The sequence below is a fragment of the Ostrea edulis genome, chromosome 1 (assembly GCF_947568905.1).
Source record: "Ostrea edulis chromosome 1, xbOstEdul1.1, whole genome shotgun sequence".
Classification (NCBI taxonomy): Eukaryota; Metazoa; Mollusca; class Bivalvia; order Ostreida; family Ostreidae; genus Ostrea; species Ostrea edulis.
Window position 1 is genome coordinate 43,710,161 of NC_079164.1, and position 27,407 is coordinate 43,737,567.

The 27,407-nt window shown below is 36.1% G+C and overlaps 1 protein-coding gene across 5 annotated transcripts in view; it reads right to left on the reverse strand.

The window, feature by feature from the left end:
• Positions 1 to 2,561: 2,561 nt before the first annotated feature.
• LOC125652687 (E3 ubiquitin-protein ligase MIB2-like) overlaps positions 2,562 to 27,407 on the reverse strand; it is a 28,810-nt gene continuing 3,964 nt past the window's right edge. For 4 of the 5 annotated variants that reach the window (XM_056150039.1, XM_048885260.2, XM_048882055.2 and 1 more), the window contains 18 exons: positions 27,226 to 27,397; positions 27,020 to 27,126; positions 25,063 to 25,263; positions 24,817 to 24,980; positions 24,625 to 24,729; positions 24,434 to 24,538; positions 24,063 to 24,246; positions 23,487 to 23,668; positions 16,026 to 16,174; positions 14,051 to 14,207; positions 12,157 to 12,311; positions 11,944 to 12,070; positions 11,247 to 11,349; positions 10,515 to 10,603; positions 9,333 to 9,517; positions 9,143 to 9,166; positions 6,655 to 6,866; positions 2,562 to 4,664 (listed from right to left, as the gene is read on the reverse strand). In XM_056150039.1, coding sequence (XP_056006014.1) covers positions 4,630 to 4,664; positions 6,655 to 6,866; positions 9,143 to 9,166; positions 9,333 to 9,517; positions 10,515 to 10,603; positions 11,247 to 11,349; positions 11,944 to 12,070; positions 12,157 to 12,311; positions 14,051 to 14,207; positions 16,026 to 16,174; positions 23,487 to 23,668; positions 24,063 to 24,246; positions 24,434 to 24,538; positions 24,625 to 24,729; positions 24,817 to 24,980; positions 25,063 to 25,263; positions 27,020 to 27,126; positions 27,226 to 27,397 — 2,456 coding nt within the window. In that variant the 3' untranslated portion in view covers positions 2,562 to 4,629. The remainder of the gene's footprint in view (positions 4,665 to 6,654; positions 6,867 to 9,142; positions 9,167 to 9,332; positions 9,518 to 10,514; positions 10,604 to 11,246; positions 11,350 to 11,943; positions 12,071 to 12,156; positions 12,312 to 14,050; positions 14,208 to 16,025; positions 16,175 to 23,486; positions 23,669 to 24,062; positions 24,247 to 24,433; positions 24,539 to 24,624; positions 24,730 to 24,816; positions 24,981 to 25,062; positions 25,264 to 27,019; positions 27,127 to 27,225; positions 27,398 to 27,407) is intronic. The other variant, XM_056150044.1, reaches the window with a different exon arrangement.

A 27,407-nucleotide genomic window follows, 5' to 3' on the forward strand; every position in this document is an offset into this window, starting at 1 on the left:
TATTATAATTTTCTAAAAGGTCAAAGGTCACCAGGTTAAAGGTTTTGGTACTAATGGAAAGGTTTTGCCACAAGGAATACACATATCAAAGTTTTTCTTATTTTGTTAAAAAATTACCAAGGTTAAAGTTTTTGTTGTTGAAAATTTCTCAAAATTAGGTTAATAAACTTGGTATCTTTGGAAAGGTCTTCTCGGGAAAATGCACGTGCTTATCATAAAAACAGTACCTCTTACTAATGTTAAGCAACAATATCATACAAGATGTGTTCTTAAAACTCCAATGCCCTCAAAAGTGCATATACTGATAATATAATATGGGTATTAACATTAAAAGATATTACTAATCTGGACACATCCTAGAGTCAAAAACCCTGAGTTGTGAAATCATTATCATAATTTTGACACCACCCTGAAACCAAACCCTTACCCCATGGATCATGCAATTTACAATTTTGGGAAAAGACTACCTACTCCTTACAAATATCCATTTAGTTTTAATTTGATATCAATAGCACTACAGAAGATGTTAATTAAATGTTTTACATATAAACACTATATACTAAGTTTGGCCTCGCCCTGGGGTTAAAACTCCTACCCCAGGGATCATGAACTTTACAATTTTGGTAGAAGCCTTCCTGCTCTACATCATTATGCATTAAGTTTTTCGTACACATGTGTGGTTCGAGAGAAGAATTTTGAAAATTGGTCAATTTTGGACAGTTTTTGCCCCGTCCCAAGGGTGCAGGAGTCCCGAAATTTACAATTTACGTCCCCTTTCTCCCAAGGATACTCCATACCAAATTAAAAAAGAATTGTAATAGTAGTTATCAAGAAGTTAAAAATGTTCAATTGTGACGGACGACGACTCAAGTGACTTAAAATATGGCCTATATTTTTGTTTTCTGAAAGAGACCAAAGGTCAATTGTAAGGTCACCAGTTCAAAGAGTTTGGTATGAATGGAAAGGTCTTGCCACAAGGAATGCCCATGCCAAATATGAAAGACAGACAGACGGACGAACGGGTCAAAAACTAGATGCCCCCGAATATTCGATTATGAGAGTATAAAAATGCTAAGCGCAGATTACTACAACTAAAGGAAATGCATACTGCCATGTAATGTAGTAAGATGATTATAAGTGCTCGTCTCTGGGTTGACGATACCGGAACAAGGAAGGGTAGGGCAAATGAGATGACTACAACGAAAATTAAACTGTAATTAACCTAATTCTTGTATTGGTAGTATTGTAGAAATGACGGCCTGTGTGATAAAGAACACCCATAATTATAATATAGTAAATTAATAGCAATCATTTTGATTAATTGATGTTTTCCGCCACACTCAACATTTTTTTCAGTTACCTGGTGGCGCCCAGTTTTACTGGTGGAATAGAGAACCCAGATACAATGCACCTGGGAAGAGACCACCGATTTTCCGCAAGTAAACTTTATCACTTACCAGCGCGAGCGGTATACGAACCCGCGCCCACCAGAGGTGAGAGGCTGTGCGATTTTGAGCGCGATGCTCTAACCACTCGGCCACGCAACTGCTACGATTATTTTGTGTCAATAAAGGCTAATGCTCTATACTCCTTTACAGTGCGATCGTTTTCAATGATGTTGAAAGAACGTTAAAATAATTGTGTAGAGTTTTAACGATTCTTGAAGACAGTTGTTGGTTACCGATGAATTCGGCGAAGGTTTCTGACCAGACCACCATCAATATCTAACATGGAGTAATTAATCATTTAGCATTCATATGGGATCAATATTAACTTTTGATACCGCGACACAGGTTCCAATCAATAATGGAGGTAATCAACTTCTCTAAAAAAAAAAAATAACATTTCAATTCCACAGATCATTCCATCTTGTCCACGAGGGGCCATTATACCAACAATCCAATTTTAAGAACCCATTGTCGTAGATAACGAGAAGATCGCTGCATCACGACTCTGGGTATTACCTTTCCATTTGGATGCAACATATACACTCTAGGAAATTTGACCAGTTCACTAGAAAATCATGCGGATCGATATGATGGGACTTTTTTCAAATACACAAAGACGCACAAGCAGTCATAGACATCGTTCATATACACGATGTTACACTTAGATTTAGGACACGTCTTAGTCCTGAGATAGCCTCATGAACATGCCTGACTGCAGTTTTCCTAAAACTAGTTGATACAACTTGGTACCTGTCTACCACTAAGGGATGTATTTACATGTACTGTTATTTCAGAATACACACACGCGCGCACGTTTATTGAGTGTGTTGCATATCCATGAACTTTAGGACATCAAATATTTATTCAAAACGATTATGGTAGATCTCTATGTGACACTTTGCTTCATATATAGTAAACTATAAATCACACTTCTGCTATTTTTTGCGAACTTCAGTGCACAAAATTTTTTTTAAAAGAAATGAAAAACGGACCACATAACAATGTAAATCGGATAAGGATACGCATATTGTGATGAATATTTTAAAAATCTATAGGGCTCATCCAGAGGCTCGGTGGAGGAAGACACGAATTTGACATAACACATTAAACACGTCAAAATTAAAACAATTTATTTCAACACGCAGGTTAAAAAGAAAATGATAGCTACAATCTTTACGTCAGATCATCAGATCAATATTATCCGTATTCTACACAATCATCAGTATCAAATGCAAGGGTCAAATATGTTAACATTGTTTTACATAAAATATCCTTTTCAACACACACTAAATGATATATTGTATACTACATATACATTGTTTTCATTAGATACCAAAACATCGATATTAATGTACGTAGAGTATAGTGGTTTGCTAATAAAAGCTACTAGTTTTACACAATAATATACTAATTTTACATTAAACCTACAGAAGGATCTACGTTACGTTCTATAATACTTTGCATCCAATGTTAACGGATCCACGGTGACTTATTTTAACTTTAATATACGATGTAGTTATAAATCACAATATTGATGGATTAATACTTCAGATATCAGGGAATCAATCAATCAGACATCGTGGAGTCAGACATCGTGGTGTCAGTCGTGTTCTTTCTAACACAGCATTGAAATCGGACATCGAGAGAATCAACAATATACAAGTCCATAAATAAACAAGTAATACCGTGTTTCACATCAGACGTGAGGTTACAGGGATACTTTATATATCATTTTGTTTTACACACAGGAGATATATTCAATGTAGATAAATAGATAGATAGATACATGTAGATAGATGGATATAGACATATATAATATACATAGGCCTACTTGATGTAATATATTATTAGATATAGAGGGGTCAAAGATTTATGTTTATGTAACAGACACACATCAATATTCCGGTCATTTTATAAGCATTGAGAGAGTCAAATATGTAATATGGATATGAATTAACAACAACGTTTCTTTGTTTTCATAGGTGAAACAAATACACAGTAACAATGAAACTATTAGAAATAATTTGCCTTCAGCCCTCAGGCGCTTACGGAGTGTGATAATGAAAAGAGTACGTGTTGTTTGTTTATATACATACTTAATTAGATACTTAAAGGCATAGGGTCTAAGATATTAGTGAAATTTTGCATGTTTCAAAAAAGTTGGTGAAATTTAAGATCGTAACTAGAAAATCACAAACAAACAGTTCTTCAGAATGTTTACAAACACATTGGATACGATAGTAATTACAAAATAATTCCCTGTTCTCATTTGCCTAAACTGGTATCCTGTTGACTTCGCATCTCTTATGTTTGTGTGTAGCCACCAATCAGCGGGGTATCAGTTTAATATATTGTCCTTCAGACAACATTTTTGTAATGGGCTAAAACGCCAAAATGACTTCAATTTCAAAGCGCTGCAGCTATAGATAACTCATAATTAATACTACAAATTTGTTTTTTGGAGTTCTTCTTGCAAAATATTGTGATGTCATTTTTGAGATAAAAGATAGACACTATGCCTTTAATAATATAGTTAAAATATAACAAACGGAGAGGTACCATTTATTAAGACTATATAAATATATTTCATTTTAAAAAAAGAAAATAGTTCGTTGAAAACATAGAATTTGAAGTTCAAATTATACTTACATTAGAATACATTTTTATAAGTGAGCTTGAAGGAAAAATTTTGTTAGGGTTATACATGTATAAAGGTCAATAATGGTCGGACATGATATGCCAATTATAATGAAATCTTTTGTTTCATGCATGCAAAGAGTATTATCTGAAACTAAGTATGTAATAAGCTGAATGAAAAAGTGAAGATAACAGTGATGAATCTCATAATTCCCACAAAGAATACAAAATGAAGAGTAGTACAAACACGGACCTCTGGACACACAAGGGATGGGATTAGGTGCCAAAGAGGGGTAAGCATCTCCTGCTACCGCGTATTTACAATAAAAATGTCAAATGAAATACAATGAAAACAAGCTATGACGCTGATCATTAGGATCCGAGACGAAGTTAAAAAAATTTCTGAATCGGTTATAATTGCCCCAATGATTGAGACAGTCTACAACAGCTATTAGTATAGATCAATCTCGGTTCATTTTTGTTAGTGATAGCTCTTCCTTGAAGGCGTAATTAGAGGTTTTGTCACAATCAGCACGTCTTCCTCTTACTGTACACGACAAGGTTCAAGTATCCTACCCTCTGAAATAAAATTACATGTGATGAAATGTTGCCCTTGCTTAATGTATAGTGTAATGCTTTGTGAAACAGTTTTTAACATAAGCACGTATATATTTAAAAGAGTCTGTCCAACATAAGTCGTGAGCTGCGTTCTTATTTTGCACATACTTATAAATAATATTGAAAGTTTTATATGCATAACCATTTAATATAATAGCTAAATGAACATTACGCTTTCATTTAATAGCTAAGTGAGCATATACATGTAATTGCTCATCTGGTGATGGTGTTCGTTTGGGGAATAGTGTGGCTTTATTAAGCCATCATAGAGATGGTTACACAACAGGTTCATTTAACTTAATAATAGATTCGAGTAGTGTCAGTGTTCAGGAACGGAAAAGATGAAATTTAGACATGTATATCAAAATCTTCCTAAAATATTGACTATAGTGCAATTTTGTCGTTCAAAGAATCTGTGATGTTCCGTACAGTGATGAGAAGTATTGTTAAAAACATTTAATTTTCAAAACTAGAGTAAATTCTATTCTTTATGAGGTCCTTGGAAATTGAGAATGTTTCTTAAAGGGACATGGACACGATTTGAGTTGAAAATTGTAAAATTTTATTTTGTTTTTAATGCTTAGAATGCTCAACTAAGGTAGTTCTAATTGTCAACAAAAATTTAAGTGTCAGTTGTCAAAGTACGTGAGAGACAGAGCTCACAATTCTGTTATGTAAAAAAGGCTCGTACCATGTTTTTGTTTACTTAGGTTGAATATACAAATAAAAAGTTTCGGTTAAAGCAGATGTTTTCAATTAATAAGTTAATTCTGAACACAATTGATTAGTTTCTAGTGTTTGGCACATCTCATTTTGTTTTAAACTTGCTATTTTCTATTAAGCAATCTATATGTAAATAAAATCATGGTACGAACCTTGTTTACATTACAAAGAATTGTGAGTGCTGTATCTCACTTGTAACTCAACAACTGCTATTAAAAGTTTGGTTGATCATTAGAAATACTTTAGTTAGCTTTGAAAACAGTAAAAATGGAAAAATAAAATTTCAAAATTTTCAGCTCAAATCGTGTCCCTGTCCCTTTAATGATCGAGGTTTTCAACCGGTCGGTTTTCCTCATGTAAGTTAAGTAGGGGTCGGAGCTAATTTAAGGCAGGTGTGAAGTCCCGAGCCCGAGGAAAGATTTCTAGTCAACTCGTACCCTGACCGACTCGTACCCAGGTCAACTCGTACCCAATAGGTCAACTCGTACCCAAAAGGCAAAAGTCAACTCGTACCCAAGAATCTGCCCATAATGCAATATATCTATGCGCATATAAGTGACATATCGCTTAGGTACGAGTTGTCATCATATTAAAGAGCAGGAGTCAACTCGTAACCAGATTCTTGGGTACCAGTTGACTTTTGCCTTTTGGGTACGAGTTGACCTATGGGGTACGAGTTGACCTGGGTACGAGTCGGTCAGGGTACGAGTTGACTTGACTCCCGAGGGAACCCTGCTAGCTTGTATATACCGTCCCAAATACACAGGATGTTATCTGTGTTACTTGCATTACCTGTACGTTTTTGTAAGAACGAAAAATTCATGGTAGTCATTTTTCGTGTGCAAGTCAATCGAAACGTTGATAATTAAATCTAATGAATCAAACATGTAAAAATTAAAGCTCGATAAATTTATCTTATATAAATGAGAACGCTTTGACAGAATATTCTTTATTCTAAGTTTTCTTGTATCCATTTAACTGCCTCCGTCAGATACCCGGTATCCGATGATGGGCTGCCAAACATATAGTTTCCGACGGGAGTTCCTGCGTACTGCGGTAAATTTTCTGGCTATGTACCGATCATCGTCCCACGCCCCGTGATGACTACATGTATTATATTCCAAAACTTTTTCATGTATTGCCATTGACTGAACAACAATATTTCGCGATTTTTGAGGATGTTTCTTGAACGGAAACAAAATATCGAGCAACAGTACACACAACTTACGCAGATCGGTTCTTTTGCTGATGGGTTGCCGACACATTGGGCACTGCTGGACACTGAAGGAGCAGTCAGTACAGAGGACCTTGTGCTTACAGGGAATGAGACGGGTGTTAGCCATGGAGTCCTTACACCGGACACAAGGGATGGGCAGCTCGGAGAACAGTTCCTGCAAAACCTCAGCAGCAGAGGTCGATTGCCCAGCCCCTCCTCTCCGACTGAAATAAGACAAACCATCAAAATAAATAATGAACTCTGGCTACAATGATAAGTGAACCAACATACATGTTTAGACGGACATTGGGAGTAAATCTGCGAAATTTAACATTCTGTGAAATCACTAATTATATTAACGTCTAAATTTCGCTTTATTCGTAGGACGAATGCACTCTAGATAATGCCCACAAATTAAGACAGAAACAGGAGAAATAGAACTATGTGCACCATGGGATGATTTCAGCTTCTCCATCGTTACCTTCCCATATTTATGTAGCAATATTCCATCATTACCTGCATATGGTGTTTATATATCTCAACTGATTCGATACACAAGAGCTTGTTCTGCGTATAGTCAGTTTTTAAATCGGGGTAAGCTACTGACAAACAAGTTGATGGTACAGGGGTTTCAACAGTCTCGATTGAAATCAACATTTCGCAAATTCTATGGTCGTTATAACGATCTAGTTCGTCAATACAACCTATCATTGGGTCGAATGCTGTTTGACGTGTTTCATACCGATTGTTAAGCCGTTCTTGGCACACTGATTTTGACTGCGGATAACTCTGTTTACCTGATCAGGATATAGGGCTCACGGCGGGTGTGACCGGTCAACAGGAGATGCTTACTCCTCCTAGGCACCTGATCCCACCTCTGGTGTGTCCAGGGGTCCGTGTTTGCCCAACTATCTATTTTTATTGCTTATAGGAGTTATGAGATTGATCACTGTTCGTTATCTTCACCTTGCATAAAAAGGATTTGTCAACTCAGAAATCTCTATCTCTACAATATTAATTTCCAAGAAAGTACTAGCAGCTGAACCAACAAAGTCATGGACACAGTCACATGATTGTTGTATTTTTGTATCAAAAGACAATTTCAAATACAAAGTAAGTATGAACAAGTGAAGGTAACGAAATGATCAATCTCATAAATCCCAAAAGGAATACAAAATAGAGTTGAGCAAACACGGACCCCTGGATATACTAGAGGTGGGATCAGGTGCCCAAGAGGAGTAAGTACCCCTGTTGACCGGTCACACCTGCCATGAGCCCTATATCTTGATTTGGTAAACGGAGGAATTAAAATCAGTATGTGAAGAATGGTCTAACGATTGACGTGAAAAACTTCAGACAACATACGACCCTGTGATAGCTTGAATTTGCAAATAAGATAACTGTAACGACCATAGAATTTTTAAAGTGTGTGTATATTGTAAAACTAAATATACAGTCCTCATTACATTGGGGAATTGAATGTATTTCTTGCAAATATAAATGATCGTTATTCATAAATCGTTGATCAGGTTACCTTTAATATGCATAATCAACAAGGTGTTCATGTTCCATAATAGTCACCTGAATAACATACAACAACGCGCCAATAGAATCAAAGTATTAATATTTAGGTTTTCTTCGTGGAGTGAAGGAGTAAACAGATTAAAAATCAATGCATTTTCACTACATAAGCCATAAAGCTCCCATCCCGGCACCATAACCTTGAAGCCACGAATTTCATTGCTCCTCATGACTATACACACAGTGTCCCTGAGTAAAGCAGGTTTGTAAAGATGAATAATTTTAAACGTTTTGACCATCAACCCAGCACCATATCCCCTGACCAAGGAACTACAATAAAATCACTATTATTCAATGGTGTTTCCTTGCGTAAAATCAAGGCATTTGTTACACTCGTGCTACAGGAGAGAAAAACCATAAAGTCATTTAGACTATTGCCCACTCATTCTGTGTCTTTTATCATTCTAACGTAAGGCTTCAGAAATACATGTAGTTTGCAAGATTGTAAATACAAGGTTTTTCCTCTCTTTCCACTAAAACTATTTATATATGTTCGAGATAACAATTGAATAAGTTTGCGGTTTAATACATGACAGTAGCAATGACATTCATAAAACCGATGAGTTATATGTATCGCAAGTCATTGACTTTAAAATATCTTCCATGCCAAAAACTGCTCTCCGTGTATGATTAAAATTCATTGCGTAAACCATCAAATCATAATTCATGACATAGTTCAGGTGTTTAACTATAACATTCAGTAGATATATTCCATGCATATAAAACACTTACAGTCTTCTAAAAAATGTTAAACAATTTCCGAATAATCAGCAATTCATTGAAGCTTGATAGATCTCATTGTCTGAACGTTAGAATGACAGAGCAAAGGAAAAGGTCATCATGCACAGCAATGTAGTGCTCAGGGTTGATCGTGTGTAATAGATAGTATAAAAAGAATGTCAAACTGACAATAGATTACCCCGTGGACGGCCTACTAGCTCGCCTGTTAAATTGAATCAAATAAGAAAATTACAGTAAACACAGAGTACTGTTATGATACATTTGCAGAATTGTAGATATTATTCTTGTGTTGTGAAACAATAATTAAATATTGTAAATAAATTACAAGCAATGAATTGAACCTAAAGACACTTCTGAGACAAGCTTACGTTTTCTGTATAAGGTTGACCACGGCCCTTTTTAGTTCTGCGTTCCTGCAGACATCCAACGGCGTGTTGCCTTTATTGTTTTTAGCCTCGTAATCGGCCCCCTTTTGAATCATCAATGCAGCCATATTGAATCGCTCTTGGTTCTGAGAACTCGGATTAAGAGTGAGGCCCAAAAGTTGGAGAAACTGATACAAAATATAAATGAATAAATGCAATAAATAATAATTAGATTTTGTTAAAAACAAATGTCCCCTCATCTCCCAAAACTGAATGCTTCAAATCACACCCACCCATCCATAATGTACTGTATGATATGGAGGAGAAAGCATGAGCAGGAACACAGCATTTATGAAGTGCACTTTGTGTATTAAGGAAAAGATGGAGAATAGATTCCATATCAATGTGACCTATGTTATTGTTGTATATGGTACAAAAATGATGACTGTTATGCTGAAGTACCAGTAAAAAATGAACATATCCTTGTACATGAAAAAACACACCCCATAAAACATCCTTCTTTAATCCAATGTAAATAGTCGGAAAATATCATATCCTTGGGTCAGAACAGTCTCAACATCAATAAATGATAATGAAGTATTGCACAAAATTTCAAGGCTATCCGATAAGTCATATAGAGGTAGAGGTGTTCACAAGCTATTTTACACCCTCCACCCCTCTTAGATCCAATATAACATCAAGGGTAACAATTGGATTCTCCTGTCCCTACAATATGCACATTTACAGATGGCAATTAAGCATTGTACAAAGTTTCAAATTTATCAAATAAGCCATATAGGAGGAGAAGTTTTCACATGCTATTTACATCTTGCACCCCTTTTAGATCCACTGTGACTTTTAGGAAACTAATTGGATCTTCACGTCCCCACAATAGGCACATCTACAAATGGCAAGTCAAGCACCGTACAAAGTTTCAAGTCTATCCAATAAGTCATACAGGAGAAGCGTTCACAAGATTTTGTGACAGACAGACGGACAAAAAGTACAGACACAATATGTCTCCTCCTGGATGAGGGGACACATAATGATACAGAGTCAAGGTTGTTCGAAAGTCTTCATTGAAATTATACACATTGATTGGGTATGTAATGTATACATCTCTAATGGTTTAAAAAAATCAAATTGATAACATCCTTGTTCAATGATGTAGCACTATTTGCATACAGCATCGTTCCCTCCAGTTTGCTGACGTCCGCCTAGAACCAGGTGTAACGGCGTGTCACCATCACTGTCCTCTATATTAAGGTCGGCTCCTGAAAAGTATATAACATATGCATAAGTTCTGTAAAAATGGTGTTTTAAAGGATTCAACGTCTTGAAAGCAATGGAAGCGAGAAGTTAACTTATACTGTTTATTGGAATAGCCAATTCTGTTCATATTACCTAGTTCTCCTCGCACATGTACTAAAACGCAATACAACGAAGGCGTATACTTATTATATTTTAAAAACTTGTTTCTTTCATAAGTATGGGTTTTGTCCCTTTATGTCTTCAACATATACGCATGAAGTTTTAGTACAATGTTTCTTTGTTATCCAGATATTTTATTAGAACTAATGATGTTTTAGTAAAAGAAAGAGCAGAGATTTAGTACTTTCCTAATCCGATTAAATATACAATGAAATCCTTTGTCATCTGTTTTCCAGTCAATTCATTATCTAGGTTTTCGAAATAATATTCCCACATCTGTCACTTTCCTTATATTTGAGCTTGTTTTAAGTGAAATTGTTTTTGGCGTTATAACATTTAAACAAGTGTAAATTACACGATAATGTGAGGACGTTTATGTACACGACTTATACATGCATTTCAGTACACACTCTGCGATTGGTCATTAAAATTCACATGAAATCCACAGTGATCAGATGAAGAAATCACGTGTACAAATTTACGAACCATTCATAATCAAAACCTTCGCCATGTCATCATATCCTTCGTGTGCGGCTAGATGCAGCGGTGTTAAGCCCTGTGAATTTTTTGCGTTTATTTGAGCTTTACCCTGAAATTGAAATAGAAAGTCCACTATCTTTGGTTAGTAAAGTCATATACAGTTGTCAAGAAACTACACTGTTGTATGGTTAAATAAGATGTGTTTGTTAAACACCGATACCCCAGTATAGCAGTCAAGTAATTATGGTACCCCAAAGAAAGGTCTTGTCATAAAGAATACACGTATAAAATAGAGAAGCATTCAAACCTTATGACCAAAGTTTAAAATTTGCTAAAGTAGGTCAAACTCCCAAGGTCATGAGGTAAAAATGTTTCTTACCTAAAGAAAGGACTTGTGAAATATAAAAGCCCTATCACTAACCATTCAAAAGTTATGACCAATGTTAAAGTTTTTCAAAAGATCAAACATTTTGTTTGACACAAAAAATGTCTTGTCACAAGGAACATAAATGTGAAATATGAAAGGCCAATTTATAACAAGGATAATGTTCTTTTCCGGACAAAAACAGATAGACGGACAGACTAAAAACTACATTATATGCCCACGAATCTTCGATTACGGGGACATACATTGTAGAAATAAAACTATGTTTCCCTCATCAAAAGGAAACTCCTTATTATCTTGTTGACAAAGTTAACTAGCCTTTAATATTAACACGTTCGCAGAATCTGTGTGGTCATTAATCGCAGCAATATGCAAAGCTGTGTAGCCGTCATTTTTCTTTGCATTCACAAGACTCGGATCCTTGGCAACTAACCGTTCCACAGCGCTGAAATGAGAAAAGTTGTCGTAATCTTTAATTTGAACGATTAATTAAAAACAATCTCACACTTCTTACCAACCAAAAGCACTCACAAATCATGGTCTTTGAAGGCAGCCCACATCAGTGGTATTTGTCCTCTTTTGTTAACAATTTTTAGATTTATTTGTGGGTGACTTAACAAAATGGCGACTGCCCTATCACTTCGTTTGGCAATGGCGTCATGCAGTGGGGTATCTCCTTCCACGTCCTGTAGTGATACAACAAAACGCAAGCTGTAATAGCAGGATTGTTTAGTTTTGTTACTATTCAAGATTACTTCAATAACTTTACCTCATTTAATAATTGATAAAGGGGCATGGATACGATTTGAGATGAAAATTCTCAAATTTCATTTTTCCATTTTAAATATTTAGAATGCTTCAATAAGGTATTTCTAATGGTCAGAAATTTTTTTAATGCCAGTTGTCGAGGTACATGGAAGATACAGAGCTAACAATTCTTTGTTATGTAGAGATACAGGGCTCACAATTCTTTGTTATGTTAACAAGGCCCGTCCACGTATTTGCTTACATAGGTCAAATATACCAGTACAAGTTTCGTTTAAAGCAGATTTTCCAAATTACAAGTTAATTTTGAACACAAATGAACAGTTTCTAATGTTTGACACAACTTATTATGTTTTAAATATGATATTTTCTATTGAACAATCTATATGTAAACAAAAACATGGCACGAGCCTTGTTTACATAATTAGGTATATAGAGTGCTGTACATATATGTATATCACTTGTCACTCAACAACTGATATTCAAATTTTGGTCAACGATAAGAAATACTTTGAAAAAAAATTCTCAGCTCAAATCGCGTCCATGCCCCTTTATCAATTATTAAATGAGGTAAAGTTAAATTTATCGCGTGATTGTAAAAAAAAACCTCCGCAAAACACAATGAAAGCTCTATTTCTATCTAAGTACACGGGTATTATACGAAAGAGTTAAAATAACGAAAAGTGATCGATGTAGTAATTCCTATAAAGAATACAAAAGTAAGAGTTGGGCAAACATGGACCCCTAGACACCCCAGAGGTGCAGGTATATGTTAATCTACAACTATCTTTAAACACCCGAATTCCGTGGGGATCCAGGTTTAGAGTAGGTCCTTAGTATCCCTTGCTTGTCATAAGAGGCGACCAAATGGGGCGGTCCTTCGGATGAGACCGTAAAAACGAGGTCCCTTGTCACAGCAGGTGTGACACGATAACGATCCCTCCCTGCTCGATGGCCATAAGCGCCGAGCATAGGCCTAAATTTTGCAGCCCTTCACCGACAATGTTGACGTCTCCATATGAGTGAAACAATCTCGAGAGGGACGTTAAACAATATTCAATTTATCAATTAAACGCCCGACGTAGACGGCGTAGAGTACTATTACGTCGGGCGTCTGTCGGTGTGCGCATCCGTCAGTTTACGATTCTTTTTGGGAAATAGCTCTTGGTTTGTATATCTACATCACGTCAGAGATTACCATTTATTCAAACGATGTAAAAGAATTGTCCCTGCTGGATGACGAGTGACATACCTTAAATTAAGTTCTAAAACTCGTGGCATTTTGCCATGTTTGTTAATCAATCTATTTATAATATAAAGCAAACTCTTTCAGAAAACACCATGTATAAGCTTGTCGCGGGCGTATTATGTACCGTTGTTATTACAAATTCAAATTATATGCGCTTTCAATTTCATAGAAGCGGGTAGTATTTGTTTACATTTTTGGTAGCAGACAAAATGTTTATGTGAGATCACAAACTTCGAGTTTAAGCAGATGTGATTTCACAATTTAGTGCACATTGCTGATTTCCATAGCTCAATTGAAAATACTCCCGCGTATCCTACATGTATATAGAATCTATTTTAAAAAGTATGTAATAAGAGACATTAATGTCCTTATAAACAGTGTGAAATCGTACGCAAGAACAGTATTTGTGACCTGTTTGTTGGGACTGGCACCGGCCTCCAGCACAGCTTTAAGGACTGGGAACAGCCCCGTATCCACGGCCAGATGTACAGCAGTCCGATCATTTTTGTTACTGACATTCACGTCGGCTTTGTTCTTTATCAAAAGAATAGCGGTGCCCTCTTCTTTCCTAGAACAAAACACATCTATGTAAATTAAGGATTATCTCCCTCAATCATAGCTCTTATCCTTGGACGAATTTGGCTCTAGTTTTTGGCACTCTAGTTTTCCCTTTACCTCTTACAAGTTTACTGTTATTTCGAATTTTCAAAATTTCGGCTTGAGCATCACTGAAGATATATTTTTTGTTGAAATGCGCATCTGGTGCATCAAAATTGGTACTGTATAGGTTTTACATATACACAACTTGTTACACTAATCTTTTCTTGATTACAGAAAGACAAATCTTTATTCACTTGCTCGGTTTTACTAACAAAACCATGTTGACTTATCGCATCACAGGGGCTTCTCCCGTTTGAAAAAAATGTAAACAATACTATATCTTAACGTTAAGATATAGTATTGTTACATATTTTTTTAAAATGGAAATACGCCTTTGTGATCACATTCATCACCGGTAATAAAATTGCACAATATCTAATATCAATATCAATCTGGATGACCCTCGTACCTTCTCAAATCCAGCAGTGAATATCGTCAAAAGACATGAATATTCATGAATCATGGAATGAACCAAAAAGCGAGTAATTCTGGATTATCTTTATGCATATATCACAATATGCCATTGAAAAACCTTGAACAACTGTTAACAAGTATATGCGGTAAATTCTGATTAAACAAAAAACAAACAAACAAAAAAAAACAAAAAAACTAAAATTTCTTATTTTTTCTGCCTGCAAAATTCCACCGCTAGTGCCCACGTATATTGTATACAGTTTCGCCAACATGTTCACAGAAGCACTAGCATGATACTGGCTATAAATAGCCACCGTCTAAAAAGCAGAACAGTAAAAGGCAAAAAAGAAAGAAAAAAGAAGAATGTAATATTTTACACACGTTTTCTGTAATCTTACATATGTCCTAAAATACCTTAAAATGTAGAAAAGGCATAAAAGGCTGTACCAAAAAAGCTTTGACTCTACTGTTGAAAGACAGGAGCTTTTGGGGCTTGACTCCAGAAGGCCTTAAGATAATCGTCATTTTCATTTACAATGACAAGATAATTATAGTAAAAAAAAGTCTATTTAGAAGACTTAATACCTGTCCTACAAAGTCTCTAGGGTCCAGGAGCTTCCGGGGGCTTAGCCTCCTGGGCTCCACTAGATTACGATCCAAGGTAGCCCTAGACCCCTACGATTATACTTAGTCATTTAGACCCTTTTCAGTTCATATCCTGGATCCATTCTTACAAAAAGTTCCAATATAATCGTCTACACGTGCCCACCGACTTAATTTCCTTTCAAATCATCAAGAATAAAAAATATTTCTTGTGACGATTTTACATTGCTTTCATATAATGCTTAAATAAAGACAAATATTCAATGCGTAAAATAGCGCGATGACTAATAGCAAAGGGTTGGAAAGTGTAATTATAAAAGAAACAATGACAATTGACTTTTTGTAAACTTAAACATTCAAAACTTTTGGAATAATTAGTTTTGCGTCCTGTGAAGTTATCATTACACTGTAGATAGGTATTATGTTGTCAACTTGACACCTATCCAATTTTGATACAACAAGATAAACCCAATCATTTGGGATATTTTTGAATTACTGTTTTTTGTTATTGATAAATATTGCTTCCCTAAAAGCTGAAAATATCAAACGAAAAATATTAACATGCTATCATACTTTCCATTGTGTAAATATGTTTTGAAAATAACCACATGTACATCTTAAATTTCCTGTCTTATGGTTGTGGAACTAAAATTTAATTTCATCGCAGAAGATTTTCACGAATAAATTTTTCTCTGTAAGATAATAGTACCCTGCTATGGCTACTAGTAGTGGTGTCATTCCATCGTCGTTTGCAGCATTTATATTGGCCCCATTCTGCAGCAATAGCCTCACAATATCTTCATGTCCTGTGTGTCCGGCAACCATTAAAGGGGTCAGGTTTTTGTACCAGCTGTTAACCTAAATACGTTTTCATTAAGAAGTATTTAGATATATATTACCCGTGATGTCGTATAGTTGAAAATGAGGACATAAAATCACTTATTTCAAAAGGTCTTAAATTCGGAGAACCCCAGTCTTTCAACTGGCAACAAAACTTCTGTTGAAGGTTAAGTTAGACGATGGGTTAAATATGAAAAAAGAGGTACTTGATACATTGTCAGAATAGATAAAAAGTGGAAGAGGAATATCAAAATCACGTATCACACACATCAAAACAAAAGTGCGAACCATCTATCTTTCTGTGTTTAGTAAACCAGAGGTGATAAAAGTATTAGACAGCTTACACGAAAAAACAAAGGCCCATGGGCCTTAACGGCCACTTGAGTATCATAGCCCTTACAGGGAGTCTCATATTTGCATCTAAGCCTTGATATGAAGTCTTTTGTACACATGATAATGATCTTTCAAACAAATGCATTCAATTCTTATCCAATTACAGAGGAAAGTTTGTAGCCTATAAATCATTTTGAAATTCTTCTTCTCTCAACACCCCCCCCCCCCTGAAATCCTAAACCCTTGACCCATGAATTTCACAGTTTAAGAAGACATCAGAACCATGCATTTAGTTTATCTCCCATAATTAAGAAAATAGATAAGAAAAAATAAGCTTTCTATATATTTCAGTATGTGGCCATATACATATAGGTCCTTCCGAAAAGTCTTAACTCTTGACCTAGGAACAATGAATTTCACAGTTTAGGTACAGAGCTTAATGGACATCATAGTCATGCATTTAGTTTTTCTTAAATATATATATAAGTTAAGAAGAAGATTCTCTCAGTTTTAATACATTTTCACTATATCGCCATTTTTGCCCAACCCTAGGGTCTGAAACCCTGACCCAGGAGCCATGAATTTCACAAGAGAGAGAGAGAGAGAGAGAGAGAGAGAGAGAGAGAGAGAGAACTTCATAATCATGAAAGGTGAAGATAACGAACAGTGATCAATCTCATAACTCCTATAAGCAATACAGCATTTACTTTTTCTCAAATTTATATGGGAATAGATACGAAGATTTTCAAATATTCAATACATTTTTACTTTACGGCCATCTTGGCCACGCCCTACCGTCTCAACTCAGTAGCCATGAATTTCACAGTTAAGGAACAGAACTTACTTGACATCATAGTCATGCATTTTGTTTTTCTCAAATATATATGGAAGTAGATAAGATTTTCAAAGATTTAATACATTTTCATTATGTGGCCATATTAGTCCCGCCTTAGGGTCTGAATTCACCCCTGACTCAGGAGCCATGAATTTCACAATTTACGCAGAGAGCTTAAGATAATAATCGTGCATTTAGTTCTTCATAAATATATATGGGAATAGAGAAGAAAATATTCTAAGAATTAATACACTTTCACTGTATGACTATATTGGTCCCGCCCTTGGGCCTGAATCCCTGACCCAGGAACCATCAAGAATTTCACAATTTACGTAGAGATTCATGGACACCATAGTCATGCATTCAATTTTTCTAAAATATATATAGGAGTAGAGAAGAAGACTTACTAAGATTCGATACATGTTCACTGTATGGTCATGTAGGCCCTGCCCTAGGACCTGAACCCCTAACCCATGAATGTCACAATTGATAGAGGGCTTCATGGACATCATAACCATGCATTTAATTTTTCTCCCACATGTGTGGTAGTACAGAAGATTTTTTAGAAAATATTACCTTTTTAGTATATTTGGCCCTGTCCATGAGGTTCCGAGGGTGGTAAGGTAATAAATTTCACAATTTATATTCCTGTTATCCTAGAGATGCTTCACACAAAAAATGGTACCATAACAATTGGCCTGTAGTTTTCAAGAAGTTAAAACTTTTAACGGACAACACACGATGACAGATGAAGACCAACGACAATAGGTCAGCTAAGTGACCTAAAAAAAACACCTAGGGATCCGATTTAAAATAGATCCTCAGTGCCCCTTGCTTGTCGTAAGAGGCGACCAAACGAGGGCGGTCTTTCAGATGAGACCTCAAAAACCGAGGTCCTATGTCACAGCAGGTGTGGCACGATAAAGATCCCTCCCTGCTCAGAGGCCGTAAGCACCGAGCAAAGGCCTAAATTTTGCAGCCCTTCACCGGCAATGATACGTCTCCATGAGTGAAAAATTCTCGAGAGGGACGCTAAACAATATACAATCAACCCAGCTGACAAAGCACCGATTGAGTTCACTTCGTACCTGGTACCCGTGAGGTTGCGAGAGCCCCACTCGTGCCATGGCCGCGTTAAAACCTTAAACGTAAACATATGTAGTGATTACTCCTTCCCAAACACTCGGTATTTAGAATTAAGAATCATGAGTCTTTTGGATATGACCTTAAAAACCGGAGGTCCCGTGTCGCGACAGGCGTTGGCACGATAAAGAACCCTGACTGCTACGGCCCTGATCGCTAAGTATACGTCTATATTTGTGGTACCTACCAATGGTGCCATCTCAATTTGATTGAATAATTATCGACGGGACGTAAAACAATCAATCAATCAATTGTAACAACATTGTCTTTATATGGCTCATTATTACAACTGTATTGTAAACGAACATGGCATTAATTTTACATTTGGTAATCCTCCTTATACTCCAACTTCCCTTTTGAAAGATGAAGTTCTTCAAAACCATGCTTCGTTAATATCCCAGTCTATGGGAGGAATACATATGAATTACCGTATCTATACTAAATTCCTATAATTCCACCCCCTCCCCCAAACACCACCTTACAAACAAGAAACATTGCTGGGTCCAGTAAACGTTCTACCAAGCATCTATCTTTGCTCCTCACGAAAATGTTAACTGATGTGAAGGAGAAACTTCAAACGTATTGTGCCATGACTAATACCAGAAGTGGTGTATTCTAAAAATTATTCTGATGAACTTTTAGTACATTTGAAAACACAATTTTCTCACATCAACAATATCAAAACGAATGGCTTTTCAGCACTTTACACGACCATTCCTCACGATAAATTTGCAGACTGGACTTTTTGACATCATAGAAAGGTTTTCTTCAATAAAAAAAGAAAAACTCATATCGTGTGATCAGTCATTCAAACAAGAGGCCCATAGGCCTTATCGGTCACCTGAGTACTAGTGAAAAAGTATCACTACTCCCAAGGGCTTTGAAATCTAGAAATAAATTCCTGTTCTAAATATCTAAGCTAAATTCTAATTTTCAGCAACAGTATTAAACAAAATGTATTCTTAAAACTTCAATACCCTCAAAACTGCATACACTGATGAAAGGTTTTAAATAATATAATAGGTGTATTAACATTAAAAGATATGACTAATTTGGACCCATCCTAGAGTCAAAACCCTGGGTTGTGAAATTCCATCATTTTTGTACATCCTTTTCTGCTATTCCTAAGTATGCATTTAGATTTATACAGTATCAGCAAACTTACACATAAACACTATATATTAAGTTTGGCCCCAACCTGGGGTCAGAACCCCTACCCGGAGATAATGAAATTTACAATTTTGGTAAAGGCCCTCCTACTCTACATTACTATGTATTTAGTTTTTTTTAAACAGATGCGGTTCTGGTTAAGAAGATTTTTGAAAAATTTTAATAACTGACCATTTTGGCATACCCAAATACCCCTGGGATCATCAAATTTACAATTTTGGTAAAGGACTACCTGTTCTTTCTAAATATCCATTTAGTTACAATAGCACTAAAAAAATGTTATCTAAGTGTTTTACTCATAAACACTATATAGTAAGTTTGGTCCCGCCCTGGGGTTAGGACCCCTACCTTGGGAATCGTGAAGTTTACAATTTTGGTAGAGACCTGCTCTATATCACTACGCATTTAGTGTTTCTTAAACATGTGCGGTTCTAGAATTTTTTTTTTGAAAATTAGTCAATTTTGGGCAGTTTTTGCCCCGCTCCTAAGGTCTCAGGGGTGCAGGAATCCTGAAATTTACAGTTTATGCCCTACTTGTCCCAAAGATGCTTCATACTAAATTGGAAAAAAATTGGAATGACAGTTATCAAGAAGTTAAAATTTTCAATTGTTCACACATTTGATAACTGACCATTTTGGTCCCACCCTAATACCAAAACCTCTATACCTGGGATCATCAAATTTTGGTAAAGGACTACCTGCTCTTTCTAAACATACATTTAGTCTCAATTAAGTATTTATAGTACTAATGAAGATGTTAGCGTTTTACATATAAACACTATATAGTAAGTTTGGCCCTGCTCTGGGGTCAGAACCCCTACCCCGGGGATCATGAAATTTACAATTTTGGTAGAAGCCTTCCTGTTTTACATCACTATGCATTTAGTTTTTCTTACACATGTACGGTTTTTGGGCAGTTTTTGCCCCTCCCATAAGGGTGCAGGAGTCCTGAAATTTACAATTTATGTCCCTCTTGTCTCAACATGCTTCATACCGAATTTGAAAAGAATTAGAATAGTTGTTATGAAGAAAAAGTTAAAAATGTTCAATTATTAAGGCAGGACGATCCTAAATACCACTCTGATTCTACACACAAGTATTCTGAAGTTAATATTAAAAACATGCTAGAGTTCCTCATTAACAATATCTTCATAGTCTTTATGGATCAGGTCTTCCAAGAGTATGTTGGAATTCCAATGGGCACGAATTGTGCTCTTTTATTAGCTGACCTATTTTTATATTCTTACGAGGCAGAATTTATTCAATAGCTTCTACGTAAGAGAAAACTCTTTTACTCGACAATTAAATGTATCGACAACCTTTCATCTATTAAAGCAATACTAGCTGCCATTTTGATGTCGGTTGCAAAATGTTGTTTGCAAAATTGTGATTTACTATTTCAATGATAGAAAAGAATAAGGTTTATAAACTTTTGTCATTGATATTTGTGTTAGAAAACCTATCCAGAGGCTTTGAATGAAGCAAAATTACAATGTCTTCCTGTACAAAAATCAATTTCTATATAATGCTATATATTCAATAGAACCGAACTCTTTATTTTGATAAAATCTTTATATTTTTAATTTTATCCATGACTATTATTAACGTTACATACAAAAATATAATAATAGCACATTTTTACAATGAAAGGTGGAGATAACGAACAGTTGGCCAAACATGGACCCCTGGACACACCATAGGTGGTATCAGGTGTCTAGTAGGAGTAAGAATCCCCTGTCGACCGGTCACACCCGCCGTGAGCCCTACATCTTTATCAAAGAAACAGAGTTATCCGTTGTCAAAATCAGTGTGCCAAGAACGGCCTAACAATCGGCATGAAACACGTCAGACAGCATTTGATCCAATTATGGGTTGTATTAGCAAAATATATCGTTATAACGACCATAAAATTTGTGAAATGCTGACTTTAAACGAGACTGTTGAAACCCCTGTACCATCAACTTGTTTGTCAGTAGCATGCTTCGATTTAAAAATTGACCATACGTAGAACAAGCTCTTGCGTATCGAATCAGTTGAGAGATATAAACACCATATGCAGGTGGTAATGGAATATTGCTACATAAATATGGGAAGTTGACGATGGAGAAGTTGAAATCATCCCGTTTGTCATCAAGTTGAGTTGTTAGTTTGCCGTTAATATCTACTTTTAATAAAATATCTTAAGTATGAAGCAGAAGTGGACGACTCTGTGGTGTTTTTTATTTCGAGTTCACTGGGATATATTGAATCCCCTTTCTATATAATAAAATAACAATTTTAGATTAAAGCTAGAATTACTTCAAGGAGATACTCTACATGGTAACAATGGCTAACTTCCTTTTAAAACATGAATGAAAATATAAATAAAGCAATATTTGCCCATTCCCTTCAAATATCATTGCCTGTGTAGCTTAGCAGGTTAGCACGTCGACTGTAAACGATAAGAGAAAAAAGCACGTCGACTGCTGAATTGTAGATCGTGGGTTCGAGTCCAGCAGGTGTTCTAATTGTTTTTCAGATTGCTATGTACTAAAACTGGCAGGCAATTTTGGATTTAATACAGTAAATTTGAAAGTCTTCAATTTCAACTTATTGTTGTACATATCCTCCACTTTTCATCCATATCATATCTATTAACAATAACTATTTTCATTAATAAGTCGATTCGAAATCGAAATAAAAGACATTTCACAGTCTTCCACATCTTCTTCATACTTATATATTTCATTGAACATAGGTGTTAAGGGTAAACTAACAAGTCCATGTTATGACAAACGAGATGTCTTCAATTTTCCATCATCAACTTGTTACTTCTATGTGGCAATATCCCATTCTCATCTGCATATGGAGGTTATGTTTCTTAACCGATTCGATATACGCAAGAGCTGTGTAGGTTCAGTTTTTAAATCGAAGTAGGCTAGTGACGAAATGAGTTGATGTTACAGATGTTTCACCAGTGTCGTTTATAGTCAGCCATTCGCAAATTCTATGGTCGTTATAACAATTTAATTTACCAATACAACCTGTCATTGGGTAAAATACTGTCAGAAAAGGTAAATATAACGATCACTAACATGTTTCATACCAACTGAGACCATTCTTTACACACGGATTTTGACTACGGATTACTCCATTTTGCTCAACTCTTAATTTTGTATTCTTTAAAGGAGTTATGAAATTGATCACTGTACGTTATCTTCACACTTTCATCATAATAAAATAGGGTAGGTCATTGTGTTTTTATTCAAAAGAGATCAATATTCTTCGGTATGCAAATAATCCTTCAATGAAATACACAAAAAATACATACAATTCAATCTTTGTAATCCACAAACATTAAAGTGTAACCCGGATATCAATGAAAAGGTGAATATATCGAACAGTGATCTATCTCAGAACTTTTAAAAGGAATACAAAATTAAGAGTTTGGCAAACAGGGACCCCTGGATATTCCAGAGGTGGGATCAGGTCTCTAGTAGGAGTAAGTATCCCCTGTCGACCGGTCACACCCGCCATGAGCTCTGTATCTTCATCAAGTTAGCGGAGCAATCCGCAGTCAAAATCAGTGTGCAAAGAATTGCCAAACAATTGGTATGAAACACGTTAAACAGCAATTGACCCATTGATAGGTTGTATTGGCAAACTCGATTGTTATGATGACCATATAATTTGCGAAATGCTGACTTTAAACGAGTGTTGAAACCCCTGCAACACCAACTAGTTGGTCAGTAGCCTGTCTCGATTTAACGAATATTCAAAAGATACTGTCTATTCAAGCAGCGGTTGAAATTGCAAATTAAGAAATATACTTAATCCATTTCTCTTTTATATACAACTAGAGATACTTACCAGATCTTTCTTTTTCTGAATCATTTGATTCACGGCACTGACGTTTCCTTTTGCGCATGCGTTAAACATTTCTTGCGGACCAATTGTTTGTCTTGCACCCAAGGCTTCGAGGAGAACAAGATGGGCCATTAGTTGAGCAAGATTTCCACCTATCTGGTGTCTAACATCAGGTTCGGGCGAATCTAAATGAAATATTGACATTTATCTTTATATGAAAGCACAATAACGTACATGTAACAATTTTCAGAGACTTCCCAACGTATGTGAAAACGCTTTTATGTGGGAAAGTGAAGATGACCATAGAAGAGCAATCTTTTTTTCTTAAAGAGATAATAATAGGACAGTAATTAAAAGAAATACACACATTGCATGTCTTTTATCAGATTATTTAATACAGTCGTTAAGATAACCTCGCACTAAGCGGTAGTCTTTACTTTGATAGTGGAGTGAATTCCAACTGCCATTTTGCGGGAAAAAAGAAGATATTACCAACCTTTTAGGTAATTCATATACGAATATAAAACTTTTAATAGATCCAAAAAGGCCTAGAAGATTCTGTTATATACAGACGTGTACCTCTCGATCCAGAGGGATCTTCCGGTTCGTTTTCTTCTTCATCATCATCATCCAATACATCGACTTTTCGTCCATTTGCAGGGATCAGCAATCCAGGATTATACACCCAAGCTTGGTTACCAAAGGCGACGGCCACATCACCATCCGAGTCTATCTTGACCACCTTGCCTACCATACCGAGTGACTGAGAAAAGGAACACCATAATATACAGTACATTTTCAAATTAATTACTTTATATTATACATATGTACTACAAATCATTCATCAGAAAATCATTCATCCTCTAGACTGTCAATTTGTTACCTGGATATGCAGGGACTCTAGTTTAAAGAAGCATTAATTTCAGGTCCCTTTCGCCAACTTTTCTGACCTTTTTCATGTCGTCATTCCAGCCACCGTGGTTTCGTTGGAGCAAAAGAGCTTTTGATTCATCCTTCAGGACTTGCACAACGTCACCAACTTTAACGTCGTAAACCTGTTGCAATGTATTAGCGGTAAACCAGCACAAAAACAGACAGGATTTTTCTTCCATTATGATGACAGCAATGCTACACCACTCACCTTTCGGACTGCCCCTGCATGGAACTGGTAAATTCTTTCATTGTATTCCACTTCCACAGTGGTATCGCTAGGGAAATCTTTCACGACAGCTATTTCTCCAATGCACTTGAAGGAATTTTAAAGGCTTAGTACAAACACTGACTAGATGGCAAACTACAAGAATTAATGTTAAATAAAGGTCAAATAACTCACCTCTGACATTCTAATAGACCACCCTCCATGTCCTCTCTGTAATTCTTTCAAAGGTTGTTCTGGCATATCAATGACACATTTGTCTCCCTTCTTCAGCAGAGAATCCGATGTTTCGCCCGCAGATATTTTCCTTTCACCCCTCTGTTGCGTCTGTGCAGACTTCCCTACATATCAAATTTAACAAAACATTTCTTCCAGTATCGATACTTACACTTTTCCCACGATAAGATTTGCCTCGCTACTCACCAACAACAGGGATATGATCTCGATAATAGTGTCCCCCCGGAGCCTCTTTCACACATTGCAGGTCAACTTTTCCACGGCATCCGATACGGTAAACATTTGCCTCCCCTGAAGTTACCCAGCGCACACGCACTGCGTTTCTTCCACCGACATCTGAGCCGTATCCACGTAGGTCCTCCACATTTCCTTTCTTTCCAGACCCACCTGCAATCATGTTTATTATATACATATCGTGTAGAAGTCGGAATTTTGTACAGGTTGTATAAGCTGTATAATTTCGTATATGTTATAACTGGTACAGCTCAAATATGAAAGTCATAACCTGTATAAATTCTGAATTTGGTAAAAGGTTTCATTTTGTGCGGCATTTTATACATTGAAATTCAAATATTTAAATGAATACATATGTGAACATGAATTTATTCGTGCTTCAGCTTCCCTGACGGTCCCCAGTGAGCCTACTCTTTTTCAAACATCAGAGAAACGATCATTTGCGTGCCAAGGGGGTTGTGATCCTTGACACAGTACACCCTTGAACGTCCCATCCGACGAACATAAAAGTTGAAAATACATAAACAGGTTAAAAAATCATAAACAGTGGTATCATAAAAGTTTTCAAATTTTTTTTTGTAAAAATCGCATTCTTGTAAATACATGTATTATATAATATGATGATTGTCGATATTTGTAGAACGTTCTTTCATTGATTGCACATCATTAAAAAGTCTATTTCGTGTATACTGTGGAATTATTTTAATTCGTGGGGGGTCAATCTTCGTGGGCAAGCAAAATTTTGCTGGTTCGTGGGGACATAATTTCGTGGGTAAGCGATACGATGTCACTAGAAGAGATAACTCTACGTGGTTTAAAAAATGTTTGAGGACACGTAAATTCGTGGGTAAGAGAGACCCATGAAATCCACGAACATCAATCCCCCACTAACAGTGATGATTCCACAGTAAGCGTTAAATCACTACATTCTAAAAGAATCTGATGTATAGTTAGTGGACAGTCACAAGATATGCATTCAGGCTACAGTTCTCTGTATAGTAAGTAAGAATGGGTCAATTTTTAACGTCCGATGCGTATTTTTGAAATAATCACTTCGTCCTAGCGTTTCATTACGATGTTAAACAGTGTGTTTACTTTGTTTTGAATAAAGTTTACTTGTGTCACGGAAATCCCAATAGATTTGCCAAAGAGAATTTACATATAGTTTTATGAAATATTTCAAATCAGTGTACAGAGCTTTGATTGATTGATTGATGTTTTCCGCCACACTCAACAATTTTTCAGTTATATGGTGGCGCCCAGTTTTTATTGATGGAAAAGAGAATCCAGATACAATGTACCCGGGAAGAGACCACCGACCTTCCGAAAGTAAACTGGGAAACTTTCTCACTTACCGGCGCGAGCGGGATTCGAACCCGCGCCGACCAGAGGTAAGAGGCCGTGTGATTTTGAGCGCGATGCTCTAACCACTCGACCAAGGAGTCCCAAGTGTACTGTATACATATGGTAAATTTAGCTCATATGTATAGATGCCTTGGTTAACTGTACACAAATCTTACTCCATTACATGCCTTGGTTAACTGTACACAAATCTTACTCCATTACATGCCTTGGTTAACTGTACACAAATCTTACTCCATTACATGCCTTGGTTAACTGTACACAAATCTTACTCCATTACATGCCTTGGTTAACTGTACACAAATCTTACTCCATTACATGCCTTGGTTAACTGTAGATTTGTGAATCTATGTGGAGATTCTGTATGTTTTACCAACTTGTTATGATAACTTTTAAAGTCCAATATTTTTATATTTTCTTTGATTTTTTACAAGTTATAACATAAACCATACAAATTGTGCAGATTTTGAGCTAAAACACTTACCTGAACCAGATGATTATGTAATAGCACTGAGATTAGTACATACTACAATACTAATAAACATACCATCCTGAGTTCCAAAATCCCAATTGGGGCCTCTAGTGACTTCTGCTCCTGGAAAAATTCCAAGTGCTCTCATTTTGACGCTGTTGGCTCTCTTGGGAACGTCGACACTGTGATGGAGGTAAGAAGATGGTAAATCCATTATCTTCACAATTTTGTCAAGATATCGGAGATGACAGTGCAAGTTTTTCCATGAGTATCAAAGTTACCTGGTAGCATGGATTTTGTCAATCCTTTGAAACGGATGATTTAGATCATGCTTGTCTTGGTAGTAACACGGAGTGCATAAGTTAACATCATTACAAGAGGCACATTTCCAAAGCACGCCGATAATTGTACGTTTCTGACAACCCTCACAAGTTCGAGACAGGTGCTTTACTCCTGATAGAAA